At 45.0% G+C, this 15,072-nt stretch overlaps 1 protein-coding gene across 3 annotated transcripts in view; it reads right to left on the bottom strand.

The window, feature by feature from the left end:
• Positions 1-15,072, bottom strand: part of nav3 (neuron navigator 3) — a 361,431-nt gene that overhangs the window by 325,588 nt on the left and 20,771 nt on the right. For all 3 annotated transcript variants that reach the window (XM_068050100.1, XM_068050098.1, XM_068050099.1), the window contains one exon: positions 10,473-10,644. In XM_068050100.1, coding sequence (XP_067906201.1) covers positions 10,473-10,644 — 172 coding nt within the window. The remainder of the gene's footprint in view (positions 1-10,472; positions 10,645-15,072) is intronic.

Below are 15,072 nucleotides of genomic sequence, written 5' to 3'. Positions count from 1 at the left end.
CAGACATTCGAAGAGATGGCATGACTGGTGAATATTGGTCCTTCCGATGGAAGCAGTGAGAAAGACTCTAGTAGGGCATGTAATGTGCTGGTATCACTCCTCTGTGGCTGCCTGAGGTGCTTCCACAAAATTAGACTCAAGCTAAGGCAGTGCTCAACACAGATCCTAAGATCAGGGTCATTAAACTGCCCTTTTTTAACACTGATCAAGAGTTGGAATTGAACTCAAAATCAATTTATGGTGTAAAGTTGCATGTGCTTCAAAATCTTGTGTAAATCCAACTAGTCTTTGGAAATTTGTACATTGCTCATCCTTAAAGTAAATCTCTGAGACCGCAAGTGGTCAGCTTAAGCAGTCACTTGATCTACTGACAGAACCCTGAACCCTGAATAGAAAGCCTCATTTGCCAAATCATTTGAGTAACAGCAGTTTTAACTTCTCTCAAATCCAATTTAGCTTCTGACTTTTAGCTCACGCTCAGGGAGGGGACAAAATGCTTGTAGGGATTGTTCCCGAGATCAGAAAGAGCAGAATCTGGGAGAATAACACCAAGGGAGGATTTCGGAACTGTGGTGATCTCTCACATTTCATGAACAAAATAAACAAAATAAAAAGATAAAAATGTCCAACTATCAACCTTAAGAAGAAACATATGTGGATAAAAGCTGAGCAAAAAATAAAAAGCAGTTACATTTGTGCTGTCTCACACAAGGCTTAGGATGTTAAAGGTTTCAGCAGACATGGTGTCAGCCAAATTTTCACATAATCAGTTCCAAATAAGTCAAATGTCATTTAGCAAAGCACAGTGCAGCTCAGCAAAGCTCTGGTGCTAACACACAATTATCACAGCAACTGTACCATTGGTCTTCTCAATGCTCAGTTTGAGAAAGTTCAAGCTCTTCCACAAATTGATGTTGGACAAGCAGAAGGTCCATTTCCCTGGTTCACCGCCTCCTGCCCTCCAATTTGAACAGCCAGAGCAGCCACTTCCTGCCAACTTTGCAGCCCTTTTGATGGGAAAGCCAGCATGCTAATGAGGCCCAGCTACTGCAGGTTCAAGGGGCTAAGTGGCCTAATCCTGCTCCTATGTTCCTAATAGACCTTCTCCAGAGAAATAGGTTCAAGCCAATCGTGCCAAACATAGAATGTCTCAGTTTTTGAGACTGAACATCCCAGAAAACCTGTTGCCATGTTTTCTCGCTTCTATCCTATGGGTTATGAGTGGATTTGGTTCGATATAAATGGACCAGGATAAATTCTTGGGGTAACCATTATTATTCATTGAGAGAACACGGTCACTGAAATGTTATATCATCTGAGGACTCGAACGCTGGGGTTCAGGTGGAGCCAAAAAGCTGTTCTTACACCGCAGTCGTAATTTTGCCAGACGTATGACCTTCGTAAATGAGTTTTACGCCACAATTCTGGTGACATTACAGCAGTAAGGTGGGAACAACTCCCAGGAAATTCCCGGCCATGCACTTTGAGAATGAAACTGAACAGACTACTCAGCAGTAACTCTTTTTTTAAGATGCATCCCTTTTATGAGGTGGATTTAAGTAATTCATAGAATCATAAAAACATAGAATCGTTGCTGCAAAGAAGGAGGCCATTTGGCCTGTTGTGTCCGTGCCAACTCTCTGCAAGAGCAACTCACCCAGTCCCACTCTCCTGCCTTTTCCCTGTAGCCCTGCAAATTCTTTACTTCAGATAATTATCCAATTCCCTTTTGAAGGTCATGATTGAACCTGCCTCCACCTCACTCTCAGACAGTGCATTCCAGATCCTAAACACTCACTGAACCTGCCTCCACCACACTCTCAGACAGTGCATTCCAGATCCTAAACACTCACTGAACCTGTCTCCACCACACACTCAGACAGTGCATTCCAGATCCTAAACACACACTGAACCTGCCTCCACCACACTCTCAGACAGTGCATTCCAGATCCTAAACACTCACTGAACCTGCCTCCACCACACTCTCAGACAGTGCATTCCAGATCCTAAACACTCACTGAACCTGCCTCCACCACACTCTCAGACAGTGCATTCCAGATCCTAAACACTCACTGAACCTGCCACCACCTCACTCTCAGACAGTGCATTCCAGATCCTAAACACTCACTGAACCTGCCTCCACCACACTCTCAGACAGTGCATTCCAGATCCTAAACACTCACTGAACCTGCCTCCACCACACTCTCAGACAGTGCATTCCAGATCCTAAACACTCACTGAACCTGCCTCCGCCACACTCTCAGACAGTGCATTCCAGATCCTAAACACTCACTGAACCTGTCTCCACCACACTCTCAGACAGTGCATTCCAGATCCTAAACACTCACTGAACCTGCCACCACCTCACTCTCAGACAGTGCATTCCAGATCCTAAACACTCACTGAACCTGCCTCCACCACACTCTCAGACAGTGCATTCCAGATCCTAAACACTCACTGAACCTGCCTCCACCACACTCTCAGGCAGTGCATTCCAGATCCTAAACACTCACTGAACCTGCCTCCGCCACACTCTCAGACAGTGCATTCCAGATCCTAAACACTCACTGAACCTGTCTCCACCACACTCTCAGACAGTGTATTCCAGATCCTAAACACTCACTGAACCTTTCCACCACACTCTCAGGGAGTGCATTCCTGATCCTAAACACTCACTGAACCTGCCTCCACCACACTCTCAGACAGTGTATTCCAGATCCTAAACACTCGCTGAACCTGCCTTCACCACACTCTCAGGCAGTGCATTCCAGATCCTAAACACTCACTGAACCTGCCTCCACCACACTCTCAGACAGTGCATTCCAGATCCTAAACACTCACTGAACCTGCCTCCACCACACTCTCAGACAGTGTATTCCAGATCCTAAACACACACTGAACCTGCCTCCACCACACTCTCAGACAGTGCATTCCAGATCCTAAACACACACTGAACCTGCCTCCACCACACTCTCAGACAGTGCATTCCAGATCCTAAACACTCACTGAACCTGCCTCCACCACACTCTCAGACAGTGTATTCCAGATCCTAAACACTCACTGAACCTGCCTCCACCACACTCTCAGACAGTGCATTCCACATCCTGAACTCTCACTGAACCTGCTGGCGCAGTGGTTAGCACCACAGCCTCACAGCTCCAGCGACCCGGGTTCAATTCTGGGTACTGCCTGTGAGGAGTTTGCAAGTTCTTCCTGTGACTGCGTGGGTTTTCGCCGGGTGCTCCGATTTCCTCCACAGCCAAAGACTTGCAGGTTGATAGGTAAATTGGCCATTGTAAATTGCCCCTAGTGTAGGTAGGGAATATGGGATTACTGCAGGGTTAGTGTAAAAATGGGTGGTTGTTGGTCAGCACAGACTCAGTGGGCCGAAGGGCCTGTTTCAGTGCTGTATCTCTAAATAAAAATAAATAAATGTCGCCATTGCTGCTTTTGCCAATCACCTAAAAACAGTGTCCTCTGGTTCTGAAACCTTCCGCCAATGCAAACAGTTTCTCCCGATCTACTCTGTCCAGACCCCTCGTGATTTTGAACACCTCTCTCAAATCTCCTGTCAACTTTCTCTTTTCCAAGGAGAACAGCCCCAACTTCACCAATCTATCCACGTAACTGAAGTTCCTCATCCCTGGAACCATTTTCATAAATCTTTTTTGCACCCTCTCCAATACCTTCATATCGTTCCTAAAGTGTGGTGCCCAGACTGGACACAATACTCCACTTGAGGCCGAACTAATGTTTTTATACAGATTTATCAGAACTTCCTTGTTTTTGTTCATAGATCACTGAAGGCAGCAGCACAGGTAGATAAGGTGGTTAGGAAGGCATATGGGATACTTGCCTTTATTAGCCGAGGCATTGAATATAAGAGCAGGGAGGTTATGATGGAGCTGTATAAAACACTAGTTAGGCCACAGCTGGAGTACTGTGTACAGTTCTGGTCACCACACTATGGGAAGGATGTGATTGCACTGGAGAGGGTGCAGAGGAGATTCACCAGGATGTTGCCTGGGCTGGAGCATTTCAGCTATGAAGAGAGACTATAAAGGCTAGGGTTGTTTTCCTTAGAGCAGAGAAGGCTGAGGCGGGACCTGATTGAGGTATACAAAATTATGAGGGGCATAGATAGGGTAGAAATGAAGCAACATTTTCCCTAAGCGGAGTGGTCAATAATCAGGGGGCATAAATTTAAGGTAAGAGGCAGGAGGTCTAGAGGGGATTTGAGAAAAAATATTTTCACCCAGAGGGTGGTTGGAATCTGGAACGCACTGCCTGAAGGGGAAGTGGAGCAGGAACCCTCACAACATTTAAGAAGTATTTTGATGAGCACTTGAACCGTTATAGCATACAAGGCTGCAGGCCAAATGCTGGAAAATGGGATTAAATTAGTTAGGTGCTTGATGGCCAGCACAGACACAAGGGGCCGAAGGGCCTGTTTCTGTGCTGTATAATTCTATGACTCTATTTTGTAGTCCATGCCCCTATTTATAAAGCCCAGGATCCCAAATGCTTTATTAACCGCTTTCTCAGCCTGCCCTGCCACCTCCAATGATTGGTCCCTCTGCTCCTGCACCCCCTTTAGAATTGTAAACTTTACTTTATATTGCCTCTCTTCGTTCCTCCTACCAAAATGAACCACTTCACACTTTTCTATGTTAAATTCCATCTGACACTTGTCCACTCATTCCACCAGCCTGTCTCTGTCCTCTTGAAATTTATCACTATCTTCCTCACAGTTCACAATACTTCCAGGTTTTGTGTCATCTGCAGATTTTGAAATTGCACTGTACAGCAAATTGTGTATCTGTCCAATCCCGGGAAGAAACCCTGATACGAGCTGTGCAACAATAGTTGGCGGCTCATCCCAGAATTCACATCCTAGGATAAACAGTTGAAAGGTACAAATTCAGGTACAGTCCCAGTTGATCAAGCAGTAATCCCAGCACAGAATTGGAATCCAGTCACCCATTTTTTTCCTTCTTTGTTCTCATTTTCTCTCTCTCTCTCTCTCTCTCTGTGTTCCTGTTTAAACTGAGAACTGAGTCTGTAAACAGACAGACTGGAACCTTCTTTTTAAATTCATTCATGAGAATGTGGGTGTTGCTGGCCAGGCCAGCATTTATCGCCCATCCCTAATTGCCCTTGAGAAGGTGGTGGTGAGCTGCCTTCTTGAACCGCTGCAGTCCATGTGGGGTAGGTACACCCACAGTGCTGTTAGGAAAGGAGTTCCAGGATTTTGACCCAGCGACAGTGAAGGAACGGCGATATAGTTCCAAGTCAGGAACTTGGAGGGGAACTTGCAAGTGGTGGTGTTCCCATGTATTTGCTGCCCTTGTCCTTCGAGTTGGTAGAGGTCATGGGTTTGGAAGGTGCTGTCAAAGGAGCCTTGGTGCATTGCTACAGTGCATCTTGTAGATGGTACATACTGCTGCCGCTGTGCGCCTGTGGTGGAGGGACTGAATGGGTGCCAATCAAGCGGGCTGCTTTGTCCTGGATGGTTTCGAGCTTCTTGAGTGTTGTTGGAGCTGCACCCATCCAGGCAAGTGAAGGATATTCCATCACACTCCTGACTTGTGCCTTGCAGATGGTGGACATGCTTTGGGGAGTCAGGAGGTGAATTACTCACCTCAGGATTCCTAGCCTCTGACCTGCTCTTGTAGCCATGGTATTTATATGGCTACTCCAGTTCAGTTTCTGATCAATGGTGACACCCAGGATGTTGATAATGGGGGATTCAGCGATGGTAATGCCATTGAATGACAAGAAGAGATGGTTAGATTCTCTCTTGTTGGAGATGGTCATTGCCTGGCACTTGTGTGGCACGAATGTGACTTGCCACTTATCAGCCCAAGCCTGGATATCGTCCAGGTCTTGCTGCATTTCTACATGGACTGCTTCAGTATCTGAGGAGTCACAAATGGTGCTGAACATTGTGCAATCATCAGTGAACATCCCCACTTCTGACCTTATGATGGAGGGAAGGTCATTGATGAAGCAGCCGAAGATGGTTGGGCCTAGGACATTACCATGAGAAACTCCTGCAGTGATATCCTGGAGCTCAGATGATTGACCTCCAACAACCACAACCATCTTCCTTTGCGCTAGGTATGACTCCAGCCAGCAGAGGGTGTTCCCCCAATTCCCATTGACCTCAGTTTTGCTCGCGCTCCTTGATGCCATACTCTGTCAAATGCTGCCTGATGTCAAGGGCAGTCGCTCTCACCTCACCTCCAGAGTTCAGCTCTTTTGTCCATGTTTGAACCAAGGCTGTAATGAGGTCAGGAACTGATAGGCTGAGCCTATCACTCAAATACAAGGAATATTGTTAAATTTGCCCTGGAAACTTTTTCATGAGTAGCCAACAAACTTTATGAACATGGAGACAGTTCTTGATAATATTTACAACAAATTGATCCATTCTGGTTTCACCTCCAATGCTTATGGTGGACTATAGGTGGTGGCAACTGCACTCAAATGAATGTTGTCCTTTTAGGTGGTAAAGGTGGTGGGTTTGGAAGGTGCTGTCAAAGGAGCCACGGTGAGTTGCTGCAGTGCATCTTGATGAACGCAAAGGGACTGGTGGTCTGAGGTGCATGTTGTTTTAATGCAAGAAGTGTAGTAGGTAAGGCAGTTGAACTTAGGGCTTGGATTAGCACCTGGGAGTATGATGTTATTGCTATTACTGAGACTTGGTTGAGGGAAGGGCATGATTGGCAACTAAATATCCCAGGATATCGATGCTTCAGGCGGGATAGAGAGGGAGGTAAAAGGGGTGGAGGAGTTGCATTACTGGTCAAAGAGGATATCACAGCTGTGCTGAAGGAGGACTCGAGCAGTGAGGCAATATGGGCAGAACTCAGAAATAGGAAGGGTGCGGTAACAATGTTGGGGCTGTACTACAGGCCTCCCAACAGCGAGCGTGAGATAGAGGTACAAATATGTAAACAGATTATGGAAAGCTGTAGGAGCAACAGGGTGGTGGTGATAGGAGATTTTAATTTTCCCAACATTGACTGGGATTCACTTAGTGTTAGAGGTCTAGATGGAGCAGAATTTGTAAGGAGCATCCAGGAGGGTTTTCTAGAGCAGTATGTAAATAGTCCAACTCGGGAAAGGGCCATACTGGACCTGGTGTTGGGGAATGAGCCCGGCCAGGTGGTTGAAGTTTCAGTAGGGGACTACTTTGGGAATAGTGATCACAATTCCGTAAGTTTTAGAATACTCATGGACAAAGACGAGAGTGGTCCTAAAGGAAGAGTGCTAAATTGGGGGAAGGCCAACTATACCAAAATTCGGCAGGAGCTGGGGAATGTAGATTGGGAGCAGCTGTTTGAAGGTAAATCCAGCATTTGATATGTGGGAGGCTTTTAAAGAGAGGTTGATTAGCGTGCAGGAGAGACATGTTCCTGTGAAAATGAGGGATAGAAAGGGCAAGATTAGGGAACCATGGATGACTGGTGAAATTGTGAGACTAGCTAAGAGGAAAAAGGAAGCATACATAAGGTCTAGGAGGCTGAAGAAAGACGAAGCTTTGAAAGAATATCGGGAATGTAGGACCAATCTGAAACGAGGAATTAAGAGGGCGAAAAGGGGTCATGAAATATCTTTAGCAAACAGGGTTAAGGAAAGTCCCAAAGCCTTTTATTCATATATAAGGAGCAAGAAGGTAATTAGAGAAAGGATTGGCCCACTCAAGGACAAAGGAAGAAAGATATGCGTGGAGTCAGAGATTATGGGAGAGATTCTAAACGAGTACTTTGCATCAATATTCACCGAGGGGAGGGGCATGACAGATGTTGAGGTTAGGGACAGATGTTTGATTACTCTAGGTCAAGTTGGCATAAGGAGGGAGGAAGTGTTGGGTATTCTAAAAGGCATTAAGGTGGACAAGTCCCCAGGTCCGGATGGGATCTATCCAAGGTTACTGAGGGAAGCGAGAGAGGAAATAGCTGGGGCCTTAACAGATATCTCTGCAGCATCCTTAAACATGGGTGAGGTCCCGGAGGACTGGAGAATTGCTAATGTTGTCCCTTTGTTTAAGAAGGGTAGCAGGGATAATCCAGGTAATTATAGACCAGTGAGCCTGACGTCAGTGGTAGGGAAGCTGCTGAAGAAGATACGGAGGGATAGGATCTATTCCCATTTGGAAGAAAATGGGCTTATCAGTGATAGGCAACATGGTTTTGTGCAGGGAAGGTCATGTCTTACCAACTTAATAGAATTCTTTGAGGAAGTGACAAAGTTGATTGATGAGGGAAGGGCTGTAGATCTCATATACATGGACTTCAGTAAGGCGTTTGATAAGGTTCCCCATGGTAGGCTGATGGAGAAAGTGAAGTCGCATGGGGTCCAGGGTGTACTAGCTAGATGGATAAAGAACTGGCTGGGCAACAGGAGACAGAGAGTAGCAGTGGAAGGGAGTTTCTCAAAATGGAGACGTGTGACCAGTGGTGTTCCACAGGGATCTGTGCTGGGACCACTGTTGTTTGTGATATACATAAATGATTTGGAGGAAAGTATAGGTGGTCTGATTAGCAAGTTTGCAGACGACACTAAGATTGGTGGAGTAGCAGATAGTGAAGGGGACTGTCAGAGAATACAGCAGAATATAGATAGATTGGAGAGTTGGGCAGAGAAATGGCAGGTGGAGTTCAATCAGGGCAAATGCGAGATGATGCATTTTGGAAGATCCAATTCAAGAGTGAACTATACAGTAAATGGAACAGTCCTGGGGAAAATTGATGTACAGAGAGATTTGGGTGTTCAGGTCCATTGTTCCCTGAAGGTGGCACCGCAGGTCAATAGAGTGGTCAAGAAGGCATACGGCATGCTTTCCTTCATCGGACGGGGTATTGAGTACAAGGGTTGGCAGGTCATGTTACAATTGTATATGACTTTGGTTCGGCCACATTTGGAATACTGCGTGCAGTTCTGGTCGCCACATTACCAAAAAGATGTCGATGCTTTGGATAGGGTGCAGAGGAGGTTCACCTGGATGTTGCCTGGTATGGAAGGCGCTAGATATGAAGAGAGGTTGAGTAGATTAGGATTATTTTCATTAGAAAGACGAAGGTTGAGGGGGGACCTGATTGAGGTGTACAAAATCATGAGGTATAGACAGCGTGGATAGCAAGAAGCTTTTTCCCAGAGTGGGGGATTCAATTACCAGGGGTCATGAGTTCAAAGTGAGAGGGGAAAAGTTTAGGGGGGATATGCGTGGAAAGTTCTTTACGCAGAGGGTGGTGGGCGCCTGGAACGCGTTGCCAGCGGAGGTGGTAGACGCGGGACACGATAGCGTCTTTTAAGATGTATCTAGACAGATACATGAATGGGCAGGCAGCAAAGAGATACAGACCCTTAGAAAATAGGCGACATGTTTAGACAGGGGATCTGGATCGGCGCAGGCTTGGAGGGCCGAAGGGCCTGTTCCTGTGCTGTAATTTTCTTTGTTCTTTGTATATAGTGCACACTGCTGCCACTGTGCACCAGTGATGGAGGGACTGAAAATTTAAGATGGTGGATGGGGTGCCAATCAAGCGGGCTGCTTTGTCCTGGATGGTGTCGAGCTTCTTGAGTGTTGTTGGAGCTGCACCCATCCAGGCAAGTGGAGAGTATTTCATCACACTCCTGACTTGTGCCTTGTAGATGGTGGAAAGGCTTTGAGGAGTCAGGAGGTGAGTACCTCACTGCAGAATTCCTAGTCTCTAACCTGCTCTTGTAGTCACTGTATTTATTTGGCTGGTCCAGTTTAGTTTATGGTCAATGGTAGCCCCCAGGATGTTGATAGTGGGGAACGAGCTCCAACTATAGTTCTGGTTGTGCTTTTCTATGCCCATTAAACCATTGAAAATAAATAATGCTCAGGAATTCAGTAGGAGCTCGTTAACTGCGTGAATTTTGCAATATTAACAATAACAACGGACGTGTTCAATTGTACAGAATTGGCAGCACAGAAACAGGCCATTCGGCCCAGCTGGTGTATGTCAGTGTTGATACTCCACACAAGCCTCCTTCCACCCCCTCTTCATCTCACCCTATCTGCATATCCTTCAATTTCTGTCTCCCTCATGTGTTTATCTTGTTTCCTCTCAAATGCATCTATGCTATTTGCCTCAACTACACCCTGTGTTGTGAGTTCCACATTCTAACCATGCTTTGGGTAAACATGTTTCTCTGAATTCCTTATTGGATCTATTGGTGAGTATGTTATATTTATAAAAGAGTTTCAGAGACAGCTTAGACGTGGATATAAAGGCAGAAGAGATTGAAGAATGTAGTGGAAAAACGAGCAGAGAGGGCCTTATTCTAAAAATGCCCTGTGTTTTGAAAGGTGTAGATGGATCCTAAGATAGAAAGCATATTCTGAAAAGGGGACAGTGAGTTCAAATCACTTTGGTATGGATTTAACCCAGAGCAGCTGTTACTGTTTGGGTCAGGAGAGAGGGTGAACGGCCTACCTGGATTGCATGTCTTGCTGGATCTTCTGTTGACAGAGTGAGGCAGTCGCTAATGACTGGTGTTGCACCTGCTGCTGGATCTCCACCAGATCCTGGTACTGTTGCTGCTGCTTGTACCGGGACAAGCTGAAAAATAGTCCTAAAATGGCTTTTAGATTTCCATCTCTTATCTCTGCAAAAAGAGAAACAAACAACTTTAGGTTAGTTTGGACAGACTTTTTCACCTCATCATAGATTGATGTCAAGCCAAAGAAGGTTTTCTTAGGAATTATCACTAATTTAAAGCAACACAAATCCTTCTGGCAGTATAGGAATGGTTCAGTGGACAACACCCTTACCTGAAAGGCCTGGGTTCAAGACTGACTCTAGAGACTTGAGCACAAAATCTACAATGACTCTCCCAGTGCAGTACTGAGGGAGTGCTGCACTGTCAGAAGTAACATCTTATGTATTAAACTAAGGCCCTGTCTGCCCTCTTTGTTGGGTGGAAAATATTCTACAGCAGGGGAGTTCTCCCTGGCCAATGTTTATCTCTGAAACAGATTATCTGGTAATTATCACACTGCTTTTTGGGAGCTTGCTGTGCTTCTGTGTTTCCTACATTACAACAGTGACTACATATCAACAGTACTTCATTGGCAATCTGGCTTTTGGGATATCCTAAGGTGCTATATAAATGCAAGTCTTTCTTTGATGGCCAGAACATCAGGAAAAATTCTTCTTCAAACAGTGCTGTGGGATCTCTTAGGTTCCCCGGATAGGACCACGATTTCACATCTCATCTAAATTAATGCACCTCTGACTCTGTCAGTACAGCACTGGGAGAGTCAGCCTAGAATGACACTGGACGGCAGGGAAGAAATAAAAGCATTCAGAAGTCCTGACGAACAAAAGACATAGCTAAGATGTTTGGGTTTTGGAGAGTAACATGTCATTTACAGAGAACGGTACAGTGATCTCAGTCTGAATAGATTGTGTGAGCAACTGAAAGAATTATCTAGCTGTCAGGAACAGGCACATGTGGAGTTTATTTTTCAGAGCCCGTTTTGCTGAGTCACATCCTTTTCTACAGAAGTACAAGAAACTAAGTCTCAGAAAATGAGCAACCATAAATCAGTCTCTGGTTGAGCTGACCCTGATCCCCAGATATTCTCTGTTTATTTCAGACAGAGACTCCAGTTATATTAAAATAAAAGCAAAATACTGCGGATGTTGGAAATCTGAAATAAAAACAAGAAATGCTGGAAATACTCAGCAGGTCTGGGAACACCTGTGCAGAGAGAAGCAGAGTTAACGTTTCAGGTCAGTGACCCTTTTTCAGAACTCTGAAAAGTTCTGAAGAAGGGTCACTGACATGAAACGTTAACTCAGCTTCTCTCTCCACAGATGCTGCCAGACCTGCTGAGTATTTCCAGCATTTCTTGTTCTGACTCCAGTTATACTGTCTTCCCAGTACAATCAGTTCTCAAAGCCCACATTGAAAGGGTCCTTCAGTGAAGAAAAACTTGCCTTTCGGTGGCACCTGTAACACCATGAAGACATCTAAAAGCAATGAGATAGATGAGCAGAAAATCTGTTTCGAATGAATTTTATTGTTAGAGACGTTAACACTGTTGAATGAGTTATTACAGTGCAAGGGAGTTAATGCTGTTCTATCAAGGTTATTACTGTGTACAGAGGTTAATGCTGTTCTATCGAGGCAATAACTGTGCAAGGGGGTTAATGCTGTTCTATTGAGGTTATTATTGGTACGGGGGTAAATGCTGTTCTATCGAGGTTATTACTGTGTACGGAGGTTAATGCTGTTCTATCCAGGTTATTACAGTTTACTGGGGTGAATGCTGTTCTATCGAGGCAATAACTGTGCAAGGGGGTTAATGCTGTTCCATCGAAGTTACTACTGTGTACGGGGGTTAATGCTGTTCTATCGAGGTTATTACTGTGCACGGGGGTTAATGCTGTTCTATCGAGGTTACTACTGTGTACGGGGGTTAATGCTGTTCTATCGAGGTTATTACTGTGTACGGGGGTTAATGCTGTTCTATCGAGGTTACTACTGTGTACGGGGGTTAATGCTGTTCTATCGAGGCAATAACTGTGCAAGGGGGTTAATGCTGTTCTATCGAAGTTACTACTGTGTACGGGGGTTAATGCTGTTCTATCGAGGTTATTACTGTGCACGGGGGTTAATGCTGTTCTATCGAGGTTACTACTGTGTACGGGGGTTAATGCTGTTCTATCGAGGTTATTACTGTGTACGGGGGTTAATGCTGTTCTATCGAGGTTATTACTGTGTACGGAGGTTAATGCTGTTCTATCGAGGTTATTACTGTCTATGGGGGTAAATACTGTTCTATCGAAGTTATTACTGTGCATGGGGGTTAATGCTGTTCTATCGAGGTTATTACTGTGCATGGGGGTTAATGCTGTTCTATCGAGGTTATTACTGTGTACGGGGCGAAATGCTGTTCTATCGAGGTTATCACTGGGCACGGGGGTTAATGCTGTTCTATCGAGGTTATTACTGTGTACGGGGCGAAATGCTGTTCTATCGAGGTTATTACTGTGTATGGGGGTTAATGCTGTTCTATCAAGGTTATCACTGTGCACGGGGGTTAATGCTGTTCTATCGAGGTTATTACTGTGTACGGGGCGAAATGCTGTTCTATCGAGGCTATTACTGTGTACGGGGGCTAATGCTGTTCTATCCAGGTTATTACTGTGCATGGGGGTAAATGCTGTTCTATCACGGTTATTACTGTGTGCGGAGGTTAATGCTGTTCTATCAAGGTTATTACTGTGTACGGGGGTTAATGCTGTTCTATCGAGGTTACTACTGTGTACGGGGGTTAATGCTGTTCTATCGAGGCAATAACTGTGCAAGGGGGTTAATGCTGTTCTATCGAAGTTACTACTGTGTACGGGGTTAATGCTGTTCTATCAAGGTTAGCATTCTGTATATGTGCGTTAATGCTGTTCTATCGAGGTTACTACTGTGTACGGGGGTTAATGCTGTTCTATCGAGGTTATTACTGTGTACGGGGGTTAATGCTGTTCTATCGAGGTTACTACTGTGTACGGGGGTTAATGCTGTTCTATCGAGGTTACTACTGTGTACGGGGGTTAATGCTGTTCTATCGAGGCAATAACTGTGCAAGGGGGTTAATGCTGTTCTATCGAAGTTACTACTGTGTACGGGGGTTAATGCTGTTCTATCGAGGTTATTACTGTGCACGGGGGTTAATGCTGTTCTATCGAGGTTACTACTGTGTACGGGGGTTAATGCTGTTCTATCGAGGTTATTACTGTGTACGGGGGTTAATGCTGTTCTATCGAGGTTATTACTGTGTACGGAGGTTAATGCTGTTCTATCGAGGTTATTACTGTCTATGGGGGTAAATACTGTTCTATCGAAGTTATTACTGTGCATGGGGGTTAATGCTGTTCTATCGAGGTTATTACTGTGCATGGGGGTTAATGCTGTTCTATCGAGGTTATTACTGTGTACGGGGCGAAATGCTGTTCTATCGAGGTTATCACTGTGCACGGGGGTTAATGCTGTTCTATCGAGGTTATTACTGTGTACGGGGCGAAATGCTGTTCTATCGAGGTTATTACTGTGTATGGGGGTTAATGCTGTTCTATCAAGGTTATCACTGTGCACGGGGGTTAATGCTGTTCTATCGAGGTTATTACTGTGTACGGGGCGAAATGCTGTTCTATCGAGGCTATTACTGTGTACGGGGGCTAATGCTGTTCTATCCAGGTTATTACTGTGCATGGGGGTAAATGCTGTTCTATCACGGTTATTACTGTGTGCGGAGGTTAATGCTGTTCTATCAAGGTTATTACTGTGTACGGGGGTTAATGCTGTTCTATCGAGGTTAGCATTCTGTATATGTGCGTTAATGCTGTTCTATCGAGGTTATTACTGTGTACGGGGTTAATGCTGTTCTATCAAGGTTAGCATTCTGTATATGTGCGTTAATGCTGTTCTATCGAGGTTATTACTGTGTACGGGGTTAATGCTGTTCTATCAAGGTTATTACTGTGCACGGGGGTTAATGCTGTTCTATCGAGGTTATTACTGTGTACGGGGTTAATGCTGTTCCATCAATGTTATTACTGTGCACGGGGGGTTAATGCAGTTCTATCGAGGTTAGCATTCTGTATATGTGCGTTAATGCTGTTCGATCGAGGTTATTACTGTGTGCAGGGGCTAATGCTGTTCTATCAAGGTTATTACTGTGCACGGGGGTTAATGCTGTTCTATCAAGGTTATTACAGTGCTTGGGGGTGAATGCTGTTCTATCAAGGTTATTACTGTGTGCGGAGGTTAATGCTGTTCTATCAAGGTTATTACTGTGCACGGGGGTTAATGCTGTTCTATCGAGGTTATTACTGTGTATGGGGGTTAATGCTGTTCTATCAAGGTTATTACTGTGTACGGGGGTTAATGCTGTTCTATCGAGGTTATTACTGTGTACGGGGGTTAATGCTGTTCTATCAAGGTTATTACTGTGTGCGGAGGTAAATGCTGTTCTATCGAGGTTATTACAGTGCTTGGGGGTAAATGCTGTTCTATCGAGGTTATTACTGT

Source organism: Heterodontus francisci, chromosome 18 (assembly GCF_036365525.1).
Source record: "Heterodontus francisci isolate sHetFra1 chromosome 18, sHetFra1.hap1, whole genome shotgun sequence".
NCBI lineage: Eukaryota > Metazoa > Chordata > Chondrichthyes > Heterodontiformes > Heterodontidae > Heterodontus > Heterodontus francisci.
The sequence above is the reverse complement of the archived record's forward strand: the minus strand, read 5'-3'. Positions and strand labels throughout refer to the sequence as shown.